Source organism: Dendropsophus ebraccatus, chromosome 14 (genome assembly GCF_027789765.1).
Source record: "Dendropsophus ebraccatus isolate aDenEbr1 chromosome 14, aDenEbr1.pat, whole genome shotgun sequence".
Classification (NCBI taxonomy): domain Eukaryota; kingdom Metazoa; phylum Chordata; class Amphibia; order Anura; family Hylidae; genus Dendropsophus; species Dendropsophus ebraccatus.
In genome coordinates this window covers 57,057,165-57,072,200 of record NC_091467.1, presented here as the reverse complement: position 1 = coordinate 57,072,200, position 15,036 = coordinate 57,057,165, and the positions used below count along the sequence as shown (strand labels likewise).

General features: G+C 41.0%; 1 protein-coding gene across 1 annotated transcript in view; it reads left to right on the top strand.

Annotated features, from left to right (window-relative positions):
* The first annotated feature begins 5,486 nt into the window (after positions 1 to 5,486).
* Positions 5,487 to 15,036, top strand: part of ST6GALNAC2 (ST6 N-acetylgalactosaminide alpha-2,6-sialyltransferase 2) — a 57,305-nt gene continuing 47,755 nt past the window's right edge. Inside the window, exon 1 of the mRNA XM_069951548.1 lies at positions 5,487 to 5,799. Within this exon, the coding sequence (XP_069807649.1) occupies positions 5,699 to 5,799 (101 nt within the window). The 5' untranslated portion in view covers positions 5,487 to 5,698. The remainder of the gene's footprint in view (positions 5,800 to 15,036) is intronic.

Below are 15,036 nucleotides of genomic sequence, written 5' to 3'. Positions count from 1 at the left end.
ATTTTTCTATATACAGAGCCATATGAGGGCCTATTTTTTGCAGGACTAATTGGACTTTCTCATGTACTATAAAAAAAAAAAAAGATTTGTGGGGTGAAATAAATAAAAATATATAGAGATTTTTTTAGTACATTTGAAAAATGTTAACTTGTAGAAATGTATATGCTTCAAACTGAACTGTTCTAACTAGAGATGAGCAAACTTTTCAAAAGTTTGGTTCTACAGGTTAAACGTAAACCGGACCTTAAATGAACCGCACAATTGCAGGCGTTTAGCTGTTTAAGTGCAGTTCAAAAAATTTGCTCATCTATACTTACCTGTCCACGCTGCTCCAGTGTCCTTCTCATCCGATGTCCTGTGCCCCCGCAGCCACCAGAATTCTGTTCAGCCAACAACTGACTGAGACGGGACAGCGCCATAGCCAGTGATTGGCTGAGCGGACTGTCATTTTTGTCTCAAAAGTGATAGCCCGCTCAGCCAATCGCCAGCCACAGTGCTATTCCGTCTCAGTCAGTGATTGGCTGAAGACGGCAGAGACAAAGGGTAAGTATGGACCTCCTCCTTGTGATGTGACCCATTGGCGCCCCACAATCATGTTTTGGAGGTGTCGATCAGACACATGACAGATGCAGCACCTGTCATTCAGCACGTTTAAAGCCACAATCTTCTTTACTTTTGGTTGGTTATGTTTACTGCCACATATATATTTGCATAACTTGTCATTTATACAAAGCAGATCGTAGGACAAGTCAGTTGTATGAAGAACACACAAATTACATCACATGCTGCTGACAAAAGTCCATTATTACCATTACATCTCCACTACAAGTGCTAGTTGTATGTTACATCATTTCCACTGCCAACCAATAAGGGTCGTATCAGACGGCCCGATTAGCTGCGTAACCATATATTAGATCCTATATAGATTATATATAGATCCTCACAAAGTTCAAATGTATTTTTCGTATATTGCATGTCCTTCTTTTTATTAATGGAGAACTCAGGCCAAATCTAAAAACCTTGGTACAGGCAGGGGGTTCAGAAACATAATAAACAATGTATACTTACCCATCTCCATGCTCCTGCAGTGCAGCGTCACCAGTTCTCACCAGCCAAGAAACGCTGACTCAGCTAGTCAGTAACTGATGCCAGAAATGCAGGGCTGCTCAAGCCCTGGTCCAGACACAGTAACATATTGCTAGCACTGATCCTGTGTCGCCCCAGACTGCTGCTTAGTATCTCCATATATTTATGGTTAGCAGGGTTCTCTAGATCAGTGGGTATCCACACAATTAATATAAATCAGCAGTAGTAAGGGGTGATTCGGAAACTGCAGGGCTGCTCAAGCCCTGGTCTAGACACAGTAACATATTGCTAGCACTGATCCTGTGTCGCCCCAGACTGCTGCTACTCAATGTAAAATATTTTCATTAATAAAGTTATATAACTGTATTAAAGAAATGAAAATGGTATACCCTTTTAATAATCCGGTGCATTTGTAGAGTGTCTAGTCTAAGCTGAAAATGCAATTTCTCAATTTCTTCATTATTTCTTCCTCTGTGTCCAGTATTTATTACCTATCTGCCTTGTATATCCTGGCATTGCAAAACAGTAATGGCTCCAAGGTGATATATATATATATATATATATATATATATATATATATATATATATACACACACACATATATATGTGTGTGTTTGTGTGTGTGTGTGTGTGTGTGTATTCTCCTTTAAGAAGAAATCCAACCTGATCCTGAGCCTCTGTTAGCCGCCTGGTACCCAAGCGCTCTCAATAGAAGAATAGAGAAGAAAGCAGGAGGGAGAGTCTGAACAATATGTCATCCTAGACCAGCCAAGAACTGTGTAAAAGAACAAACTCCAAGGGAATCGTGTGAGGTCACAGCAGATGCAAGAAAACCTGCGATTTCTCCAGAAATGACACCGAAAAGTTTATTACACCAATAACACATGTCTGTGACTACATTCCTTGTAAGAGTGAAGGCGGTGGGTTTACACCAATGACTGTCATATATCCTCAGTAATAGAGGCGCACTGCAGACAGGGGGATAGGGGGCATGCCTCTAACAGGTGCTGCCATATAGCCGCTGCCAATGTATCCAGCAACCACAGTTCTAACAATTCACTAAGCCGGCGTTCTGGGTCAGGGATGGGTGAGCTTTGCATTTTATATAAATTTTCATATTATCCTTATTACATTTCATAGTCTATGTGCAGCACGTATGCCTTGTCATGGCCGTTAAAGGGGTTATACAGGCATAGAAAAACATGGCCGCTTTTTCCATAAACAGCACCTCTCCTGTCCTCAGTTTGAGTGTGTGGGTTTTGCAACTCAGTTCCATTGAAGTGAATGGAGCTGAATTGTAATAACACACACAAACCGAGGGTAAGAGTGGCCCTGTAGGTAAAAATCTATATGGGAAAAATTAGAAGCAGTCTGGTGCGTTTTGGCCTCATTAGGCCTTATACATAGTGGGGGAGATTTATCAAACATGGTGTAAAGTGACACTGGCTCAGTTGCCCCTAGCAACCAATCAGATTCCACCTTTCATTCCTCACAGACAATTTGGAAAATGAAAGGTGGAATCTGATTGGTTGCTAGGGGCAACTGAGCCAGCTTCACTTTACACCATGTTTGATAAATCTCCCCCTATTATATAGTCTAAAAATGAGGCATTAGACTAAAACACATTAGACTGTTTTCCTGTACATTTTTAGAATTGATCAATAAAGGACATTTTGGGGGGATTACCTGTGGATGCATAAGACAGGGAGGCAACAGATGGACTGGCATACACTGGAGACTAGTGAGCATACATTTATTAGGCTGTGTGTGGTTCATTAAAGGGCAAATCTTTCCAATAAACTAGTGTCAAAAAGTTCCAAAGATTTGTATTTTACTTATTAAATAATCTCAAGTCTTCCAGTACTTATTAGCTGCTGTATATCCTGCATATGTATATCTATGTCTAAGTCTATGACATACAGCAGCTGATAAGTACTGAAAGACAAATCTCTGGGACCAGTTGATTAAAAAAAAAATTAGCTGGAGCCCTTTAAAATCCATCAACCCCCCCCCCCACTAATGTTTCTCGGTATATTCGCAAAGCTTTACAACTGGTTGCTGACATATACATGTATGCAAGCAATAACTGCGGGAACTATGGTGATGATGGAGCCTAAGAAGTATAGTATTGTGCAGGCTAAAATGTATACAATATTTCATTCATATGTTAATACTGTACAGTACATTACATAGCGTAGTCCTTTATGTCAATCTATACCATGGATCACCTTGGCTAGAGGCTTTACTTTACTTTACTCTAAATGACAATGGGGTCCCAGCTTTAAGAGCAGGGATCAGAGAAGCCACAAATCCTGGTTCTTTAACCTTATAATTACATTGAGGGACTCTTTCTTATGACTTAAAGGGGTAGTCCACCCAAATTTTTTTTCTTTCAAATCAACTGCTGCCATGAAGTGCCAGAGATTTGTAATTTACTTCTATTAAAAAATCTCAAGCCTTCCAGTACTTATCAGCTGCTGTATGCCCAACAGGAAGTTGTATTATTTCCAGTCTAGAGAGCAGGAGAGGTTTTCTATGGAGATTTGCTACTGCTCTGGACAGTTCCTGACATGGACAGAGGTGGCAGCAGAGAGCACTGTGTCAGACTGGAAAGAAAACACCACTTCCTGCTGGACACACAGCAGCTGATAAGTACTGGAAGACTTAAGATTTTTTAATAGAAGTGAATTACAAATCTCTGGCACTTTATGGCACCAGTTGATTTGAAAGAAAATTTTTTTGGTGGACTACCCCTTTAAAGGCACCCAGTGACATGATCATGGGCCACCAAAAGAGAACATCACTCACAATGAGTGTCTCCACACCTCCCCCACTTCCAGAAGTCCGCTGCCTGAGGATAACCTTTAATTTCACTTTGTCTTTGAAACTTCACATTCAATCCCTCAGAAACATTTCTCAGATCCATTCATTTCTCAACCTCATGTCAGTAAAACTGCTAGACCATGCCCTCATTCTCTCCTGTCAGGTCAGTTCCCCTTTAAAGTGTCCTGAAAATTTTAAAGGGGTACTCTGGGAAAAAATAATTTTCTTTCAAATCAACTGGTGTCAGAAAGTTATAAATTACTTCTATTTAAAAATCTCAAGTCTTATACTGCAAATCCCCAAAAACTCTACTGCTCTGGACAGTTTCTGACAGAGGTGGCAGCAGAGAGCACAGTGTCAGACTGGAAAGAACACACCACTTCCTGCAGGACATACAACAGCTAATAAGTATAAGAAGACTTGAGATAAATTTAAATAGAAGTAATTTATAACTTTCTGAAACCAGTGTATTTGAAAGAAAAAGACTTTCGAGTACCCCTTAAAGGAAATAATTTCAGAAGTTTTAAACAGTGGGGGCGAGTTGCTAAGTTAAAACTAAGACTGCATTCAAACATTACGTGTACGCGTTCCATCAAGCATGGACGGTGAATCCCTGTACTGGACTGTTTCCCCAAGAACATTCAAACAATTTCCCCAACATGATATTAATACATCATGCCATGTTGGGAAACACTCCGGTACAGGGATTCACCGTCTGTGCTGTCCGTGTTTCACGGAGCGATCATGGAACGTGTGAATGCAGCCTAAGGGGTAAAAGCACTCAGCTGAGGCCGAGCACCTCTACCCCTTTTTCAGTGGGTCCTCAGCATTTGGACCCCCCCCCACCAATCTAAATGTCTGATGTGCTTATAACACACCCAATATATATATATATTTTTTTAACTGTATGTGCCCTTTAAATATTTAAACAGCTTTTCTGTATAACATCATGGAATTAATGTCACAGAAATAATAATAATGTTATTGAATAAAACATAAATCTGGTATACAAATAATAATAATAACAATAACAACATCAATAATAATAATGATAAATAATAATAATATCAATAATAATGTAATAATAACAATGATGATTAATAATAGCAATAATAATAATAATATAAATTATTTTCATACAACTATAAACTAAATCCCACATTTCTTGCCACCTAAAGGGATTTGTCCCATAATCCTCAGTCCCACTGGTGTCAAACTTGTGCCCCTCCAGCTGTTGCAAAACTACAATTCCCATCATGCCTGGACAGCCAAAGCTAAAGCATCATCTTTAGTCATCTGAAATATATAGCAAACTGTTATTCTTCATTGTTTAAAGTTTATTCCAAGAAATTCCTGAAGAAGTCAGCACGGCGGGAATCCTCCTCCTGTCCCACCCCGGTCGATGGAGCAGGCGGACACCTGGGGATGCTGCAAGGCACAATGCTAACCTGCCCAATGCTGAGTGTGTGACACAGTATAGTAAGTGACACTGGGCAGCAGCTGAACAGAGTGGGCGGGATCAGTGTGTGTATGTGTGTGTGTATCTACACCCAGCTGGAAGCACACTAGTGTTCCACACTCAGCTCTCCTGGATGAGTTGCCGGCACTTGTGGGTGACTTCATTTACAAGAGGGTGGATTGCAGATTTGCTCAAGGATCCTACAGCTCTAAAGCTGGGATCTGGGAGAAGATTTGACTTACTTATTGTCTCTCTTCAGTTCTCCCCCACCCCAAGCCTGCACACCCCCCTCTTCTCCCCCAGAGACTTTATTCTTTCTTCTCTTCCTAAATGCGTCTCCGCTGGATTAAACTCCTGAGCCTGATGGTGGGGCTGGCGGTGTCTGCTGTGTTTTATGGGCACTATTACACTTCGCTGGTGACTTCTAACAGGTAAGGGCATGGAGACAAGTGAGTATGTTATCGAGCATACATCACCTATAATACCGTCTTTCACCTTAAGGCAGGGTTCACACTGCGTTTTGAGTTTCCGTAAAATTTTGTAGCCTACTGTATACAGATGAAAAGGATATGTCGCTATATGTTTTTATACTGTTTTTAGCATCTGTTAATGTATGTTTTCAAGTATGTAAAACGCATGTATATACATATATATATGTAAACGATACAGTCAAGAAGAAATATTACCGCTACCATCCACAATACCGTCCGTCATCTTAGGAATTACGATTCATTTTCGAAACTAGAAGTGGTGCAAAAACTTTGTAGCCCCTAAAGCATCCGGCTCTGCTCCATCTGTAATGATAGGGATGTGTCTGGAAAAAAGAAGTTTTTCCTCCTTCCTGAGACCAGGGTCACATTTGTTCCGCCTTTCATCTGCTTCCTTAGCTGTATCCTTTATAGTTTGTGTGGTCCATAGGCGATAAGGCGGCTGTACATAATGAGTAGATATTGACTGTATATGTTAGCGGTGCGGACTCATCTAATTTCTCATTGATCTTTCCTTTGCCTTTTGGTGCTTATTACTGCATTTTGGTTATTGAGTATTGATAAATTTGAAGGATCTCTTTGTTGGTAGAGAAACATGAATCTGGCTCTTGGAGCGGTTTAACTGGCTCCTAAAGTTTGGGTTATTCCAGGTTGTGTTGTTTGTGGTATCCATATAATAACATACTTGTCTTCTCACCTACTACTAGTACTTGTTTGTTATGGAGATAGAGAAGGGGCTGCTTAGTCTGTTACAATACCGATTTGCGGTGTAGCGTTCTCATGCATGCTTGTGGTCATATATACGGCAGGATGACTGATCGACCTGTGGTCTACCTATAGTCATGTACACAGAAAGCCATTGTCACATGGAGAATGTACAGGTCTGTCTTGTAGTCATGTGAAGCCTTACCTGGAGAAAACAATGCTTCTAGGAGACCATATCTCTTATCTCTATAACATAGCATGCAACCACTATGCTACAACATGTTTCTTGCAGACCATCACAAAGATATAGTATAAGCTAATGAATATTACTAAAGTGCTCCCCCGCCACCAGCCCCCATACTGTGCCAGTCCCCCAGGGTAAACATAACCTTCTTTCACCTAAAGACCACCCTCAATAAAGCCATTCCTGTGCTAATTGTTCCCACCATCCTGTTAGTCTCCACTATTTGTTCTCCAAAAACTCCAATTTCTTCCGTAGCACAGTAGTAGTAGCAGTAGTTGTTGTTGCTGCAGTCCATTGGGATAATACATCCAGTTACATGTAGTTTGTCTCCACTGTCTGGTGGTAAATAGATCAATTAGAAAGACATGGGGTAAAAAAAAATTACAGTAATAATACTACATGCAATCTGCCAACTTCAGCCAAATGTCTAATGTGTATGGGGGCCAACGGCAGATGTCTGATCCTTTGTTTCTGTGGGCGATAAGCCGGTGCCAGAGAGGAACCTATCCGGGAGAATGCTGGGTGTTTATGGTCATATTAAGACAAGAAAAAAATAAACCTTGTACTATGTAAAAGGAAAGGATATCCATACATAGATAGGAGATAGATAGATAGATAGATAGATAGATAGATAGATAGATAGATAGATAGATAGATAGGAGATAGATAGGAGATAGATAGATAGATAGATAGGAGATAGATAGATAGATAGATAGATAGATAGATAGATAGATAGATAGATAGATAGATAGATAGGAGATAGATAGGAGATAGATAGATAGGAGATAGATAGATAGATAGATAGATAGATAGATAGATAGATAGGAGATAGAAGATAGATAGATAGATAGAGAGATAGATGATAGATAGATAGATAGATAGATAGATAGATAGATAGATAGATAGATAGATACAGAGGAGAAAGGAGCCGCACTTCTTCACAGGTGTAGCTGGTGCAGTTGGATGCAAATCCCTTGGCAGGGGGGATCTCCAAGTATCACACGAAAATCCAAAGCACTCCAGCATAAGGTGAAAAAAGGTGGTGGTTTATTACAAAAATGTGCAAAAACACAGGATGCCTGTGTTTTTGCACATTTTTGTAATAAACCACCACCTTTTTTCACCTTATGCTGGAGTGCTTTGGATTTTCGTGTGATAGATAGATAGATAGATAGATAGATAGATAGATAGATAGATAGATAAGAGATAGATAGATAGATAGATAGATAGATAAGAGATAGATAGATAGATAGATAGATAGATAGATAGATGATAGATAGGAGATAGATAGATAGATAGATAGATAGATAGATAGATAGATAGATAGATAGGAGATAGATAGATAGATAGATAGATGTGGAAGGCTATGTAGAGGCTATGTGGAAAACATGGATATAGTCATTGGCTGTATCCACGTTTTCCAGACAACCTTAGGGCTTTATCCAAGTTCAGCAGCCCCAGCTAATCAAATGCAGAGCGCTCAGGTTCGGATAGACTCGAACCCGAACCCATCTCTAATAGATAGATAGATACTTCTCCAAAAAAAAAAACCCTTACCCCAAAAATAGGCCCTAGCTTGATTTTGCACCGTTTTTCGAGTAGCTAGCACCTACAGTGCTGAGCGCTGTACAGTTGTACAGTCCTTAGGGCACCGGTAGACATCTTAGAGGATGTATCTCTGTATTATTTTGTATGGATGTATATAGAGATGAACCAGACAAAGAACAATTGTGTCATGTCTGTGGATATGCTCAGATGAAAACACTATGGTATGAATTTCTTTACCAGATAGGTGTTTACATACTGTACAGATCGGTCGTGTGATTCCGCCTTAAGTTGAGCTAATGGCTGATAAATTCCATCAGTCTCTGGTGCTAAGTAAACAGCAACCTCTTTACATTCCATTGTCATGTAAGGATCCTGTAATCTTCCCATGTCATTACTTGCAATGAGCTGGCACTTCCCTATAACAAATGAATAGGCAGTAAACTTCTGAGATGTTTGCACATTACAAGGCCCTTGTTATGCCCCTCTCCCCTCAAAGAATTGACATGTCAATTCTTTGAGTGGAGAGGTGGGGCACGAGCCCTACCGTTCAAACAGATAGCAGGCAGAATTTGGCGCGTGAGGGTTCCACATGGAATTTCAGCACCTAATACGTAGTGTGAATGGGCCCTTAGAGTTTTGCAGAAGTATGACATTGGGTTTTCGTGTTCTGTTCAATTTTATATAATGGAAAATTCCCTTTACCAAACTGGCTGGGTTATTGCATGGGGCACAGTGTAGTTGCCTAAATACACATATTGACGAGCCTCATGTCTGAGAGTGCAGGTTTGTAGGCCCGCTGCTGCTTGGCCCATGGATGATGGGAGGCCCTAGAGGCCGGGCTGTTGGCAAATAAAGACTGTTATGATATATGGGCAGGAAGTTTTAGACCACTGTTCTTAGGGGGAATCTGTTCCCAGCCAATGGTTATAGGAAGAGTAATGGCCAGTACAGTCTATGATTTTGTAGAATATTCTGGAGAAAACAATTTGCCAAAGTAAAGCCTGCAAGTTTGACTAGCACAAATGTGCTGTAACATACAGTGGTTTGCAATAAATTAGAATATCAACAAAAAATTATTTTTTCATTAATTCAATTCAAGTGACCTCATATATTCTATAGAGTCATTACATACAGAGTGAACTTTTTCAAGCGTTTATTTCTGTTAAAGTTGATGATTATGGCTTACAGCCAAGAAAAAACCCAAAAGTCAGTATTTCAGAAAATTATATTATATAAAACCAACTGAAAAAAAATGTTTTTAACACAGAAATGTCGACCAAATGAAAAGTCTGTACAGTAAATGCCCTCAATACTTGGTGGGGCACCTTTTGCTTGAATGACGGCATCAATGCGGCAATGTGTCATGGAGGCGATCAGCTGAGGGCACTGCAGAGGTGTTATTGAAGCCCAGGTTGCTTTGATAGCGGCCTTCAGCTCGTCTGCATTGTTGGCTCTGGTGTCCTTCATCTTCCTCTTGACAATACCCCATAAATTCTCTATGGGGTTAAGTTCTGGCGAGTTTGCTGGCCAATCAAGCACAGTGATGCTGTGGTTAGTAAACCAGGTATTGGTACTTTTGGCCGTGTGAACAGGTGCCAAATCCTGCTGGAAGATGAAAATTCCATCTCCAAAAATCTTTTCAGCACAGGGAAGCAGGAAGTGCTCTAAAATGTCCTGGTAGACGGCAGCGGTGACTTTGGTGTTGATGAAAAACGGAGAACCTACACCAGCAGATGACATGGCTCCCCAAACCATCACTGATTGTGGAATATGCACAGTACCCCAAGCAGCTTGGATTGTGCCTCTCCACTCTTCCTCCAGACTCTGGGACCTTGATTTCCAAATGTAATGCAAAATTTACTTTATCTGAAATCAGCACCTTGGGCCACTGATCAACAGTCAAGTTCTTCTTTTCCTTGACCCAGATAAGACGCTTCTGGCGTTGTTTATTGGTCAGGAGTGGCTTGACACATGGGATGCAACACTTGTAACCCATGTCCTGGATGTGCTTGTGGCTTTTGAAGCACTGACTCCAGCAGCAGTCCTTTCTTTATGAATCTCTCCCAAATTTTTGAATGTCATTTTCTTTACAATCCTGTTAAGACTGCGGTTCTCCCGGGTTCCTTGTGCACCTTTTTCTACCACACTTTTTCCTTTCACTCAACTTTCCATTAATATGCTTTGATACAGCACTCTGAGAACAGCCAGCTTCTTTAGCAATGAACTTTTGTGGCTTACCCTCCTTGTGGAGTGTGTGAATGACTGCCTTCTGGACATCTGTCAAGTCAGCAGTCTTTCCATTGATTGTGTTGCATACTGAACCAGACTAAGACCTTTTAGGACACTTAGGAAGCCACTGCAGGTGTTTTGGGTTAATTATTCTAATTTTCTGAAATACTGACTTTTGGGTTTTTCTTGGCTGTAATCCATAATCATCAACTTTAACAGAAATAAACGCTTGAAAAAGTTCACTCTGTATGTAATGACTCTATAGAATATATGAGGTCACTTTTTGAATTGAAATACTAAATAAAAAATTAGTTTTTGTTGATATTGTAATTTATTGCAAACCACTGTACAGGCAGTTACAGCCTGGTAGTACTGTTGCAGTAATAACTCTTGGATGGTCTGGAACTGTAGCAGGAGTCCTCTGACTATCACTGGTTGGATTTGTGTGGTAGAGTCACTCCTTAGCCCCATCAGCAGATGCAAAGCTTTGCTAAACCCATGTGGTTTGCTACATATACCGCTGGGGTAGTGGTGGCACGTCATGGATCCTGGACATGAGCCATAAGGGTCCGTATTCAACCATAAGGATTTTTTTTAAATCTGGAGGAAGTAGACGGACTAGATCTTAGATTCTTTAGTGAGCAATCTATGGAGTAATCTTCTAACATGCAATGACCTCAGGAAAGTTCACGACACCAAGTAGCTAAACAAGCTGACTACATAAACAATACTTGCCGTGCTTCTATGCATCTATACAGCCCACAGCTTTATATACCTGACAAAGCTTTGCCGAGTCAAGAGACCTTTCACTTAGACTTTTGTTGCTATTATAAACTTCTCCGTCTATAGGTTTACCTAGAAGTTTAACAGCAGGGAACGCTGTCTGATTATGACAACAACCCGGCATATATAGCCTATAGCTGTCATGGGGGGGAGGGGGGTCTCTATAAACTACTAACAGTGTATCTTACCCTGTGGGACCCAGTCTGTCCATTCTTACATGATAAGACGTTCTTTTGAACCATTTTTCCTTCATTGACCACTGTGTGGCTATCACTTTTATCCCTGTTGGTTTCAGAAGTTCTCAGCTACTATACTTAATCTGTTTTTTACATGTTATATTGCAGGGAAAATGCATAGTTGACTAAGTCTTCCCAAATTTTGTGTTTTATATTAAGGGGTTCTTCAGCAAAAATCTTTTTCTTTCAAATTAGGTGGTTTCAGAAAGTTAAATAGATTTGTAATTTACTTCTATTTAAAAAATCTCCAGTCTTCCAGTACTTATCAGCTGCTGTTTGTCCTGCAGGAAGTGGTATTTTATTTCCAGTCTGACACAGTGCTCTCTGTTACCACCTCTGTCTGTGACAGGAACTGTCCAGAGCAGTACAAGTTTTCTATGGGGATTTGCTGCTGCTCTGGACAGTTCCTGTTTCGGCCAGAGATGTCAGCAGAGAGCACTGTGTCAGACTGAAAAGAATACACCGCTTCCTGCAGTACATACAGCAGCTGATAAGTATGGGAAGACTTGAGATTATTAAATAGAAGTAAATTACAAATCTATATACCTTTCTGAAACCATTTGATTTGAAAGAAAAAGATTTTCGCCGGAGTACCCCTTTATTATTATTGTTACCATTTTGTGGTGTAGTTGTTATCCCCATTTAGGGAAATATAGTGTATATATATATATATATATATATATATATAGACACACTAATTTGGAAGAATTATGTTCTATTGTTGCACTGTCCCTTTATTATAGTCATGTCAATGAACACACAACATTATTCATCTCACTGTGCATTAGTTCCTATGTGTTTTGCTCCTAATCTCACAAACTGAATTGCAGTCCTTAGTGTCGACAATCCACCATTATTTACCAGGATATCCTATTCCTGACGAGAATTATCCAATTCTTGCTATACACACATGTTTTCTGTCACGGCAATGACTGATGCCCCCTAATCTCTCCCTCACATTTCCATTCCTAATCAGGTAGGCTAATCTCCTGTCCTGTAGCAGCGGATTCCTGATCCGGAGCCCAGAATCCCTATCATGTATCTAATCTCTTGGTCTTGACTCTTGACCCTTCCCTGAGAATTTGTAATGACATTCTCATTAGGTAATTCAGAGCTGCCCATAGAGTTAAATCCACTGATGCATTTTTATAGTTTGTTTATATAATAAACCGGCAAATATATATATATATATATATATATATATATATATATATATATATATAAATAAAAGCAGGTTTCAAAATACTGTTTAAAAAAAATATAAACAATACCCTAATACACTGCTCGGGAACACCGAAATAACACATCCTAGATCTGGATGAGCTGCTCTACCTGAGCCACTTGTAGAGTCCGTCTCATGCTACCACGAGTGTGAAAGCACCACCAACATTCAAAGCGACTAAAACATCAGCCAGAAAGCATAGGTGCTGAGAAGTGGTCTGTGGTCCCCACCTGCACAATCACTCCTTTATTGAGTGTGTCCTGCTAATTGCATGTGAAATTGATTGATCGGTGTTGCTTCCTCAGAAGACAGTTTGATTTCACAGACGTCTGATTTACTTGGAGTTATATTGTGTTGTTTAAAGGACAACTCCCACGTTTTTTTTTTCCTCTTAACTAACACACATTACAAAGTTATGTAACTTAGTAATGTATGTTAGTCACCTGTCTGGAGCCGTTCCGCCTCTTTCACCTCCCCGAATGCCCCCCTGGAAGTAAAAAAAAATCTATACTTACGTATTTGCTGTCGACACCATCCTCTTCTCCCGCCGCCATTTTGTGACGATGTTGTCACAAGCGGGGGGGCGGGCCTGGTCACCCTCTTTTTCTGTGTCTTCCTTTATAATGAATAGAAGCGAAAAGGCTGCCAGTGCGCGTGCTCACCTGCAGCCTTTTCATTGGCTCATATGCATCACATGGCTTCCAGCTTGTTCAGCTCTGATTGGCTGAGCAAGCTGGAAGCCATGTGATACTATCCAGCCGATGAAAAGGCTGCCGGTGCGCACACGCATCGGCAGCCTTTTCGCTCTCATTCATGCCGTGGGACCCCGGAAGTTTCGACTGGCGATTGACTTAGGAGGGTTGGTATATAGGGTCTGTGTCTGTTAGTGTTTTTGTTTTTTTTGCTGACGTGGGAGTTGTCCTTTAAGTGTTCCCTTTATTGTTTTGAGCAGTGTATGTTTGCTGCCTCTAGTGGTGGATCTAAATTATTACGGCAAAGCTCTCCAGCATCCTCTCTGATACACCTGGAGCCCACACCCCACTAGACCGCTTGGCTAAGCCCCTGTGTCAGTACCCCACCCATGACATCTTACATCCTGCTACTGATGCCGCTATTGTAACAAGTCACAGTTTCCAGCCCTGGATTAGTAATCATTCCCTACAGTCTTGCGGTCATGTCTTATTTGTTATGCTGTCATCAAGCCACGGCCAATATTGACCCTTATAGACTTCAACAATGACAATGCTGATAACCCCGTCAACAGTGACTGCAAAGCAGTATGTTATACATGGGTGGGATGATCCGGTACATTTGCTGGTGTTGACTTGTTAAAGTCTCATGGTGACTAGCTTGTTGTATAAATTACAGTAAAGTGAAGTTTATCAAGGTGTGCGGAACTCATTATAACTGATGGACGATTGTATGATAGGGCCTATAAGGGCCAGTTCACACGGAGTAAAACTAGCGCAATTCTGAGGCAGAGCTCTCCTCCGTGTCATACAGGCAGTCTATGGGAGGGCTCGCTCACCTTTTCTCCATGCCTCTCTGCTCAGAAGAATTGACATGTCAATTCTTCCGCGCTGAGAGAGAAGACGCAAGCCCTCCCATAGACTGCCTGTATGACATGGAGGCTGGTGGGATTCCACCAGTTTTACTCCATGTGAACTGGCCCTAATGATAAGAGAACCCTAGTGCAATAAGAGGGAAGATGGGTGGACCTGGAGTGTACTATCCTTACTGACTCTCAATAAGGTTTTGGGATTGCTGTGGATGGTGTTCATGCTTATGGTGTAATTTTTATTACTTCACATGTTCAACCCAAGACCTTCAATGGACCGCTGAGTATACAGTGCCATAAGAGAAACAGATCGCTGATCTCAGGGAGACCAGCCAAACAATGCCGGCTGCTAGTAAAAGCGCTCGATGCAGTGAAATCCTAGGTGCATTGCCCCCTGGGAAACATGAATATGCAAAAGAAGAGCCCGTGGAGCCTCATTGAAGAGTCTTGAAACACAGGACTAGCCAGATATCCCTCCGGGAAGGACCCAGCCAAGGGGTGGCTCCTGTAGGGAAACCACCAAAACCATCATATTAAGTGGCCCTATAAGTCAAAGTATTGACAAGGGAAAAACCAAGGCCAGGTATCTATCCACATACATCTGTTTCGGGGTGTTGCCCCTCATCAGTGTGGAGGAGGATTCTGGCTAGGTGGA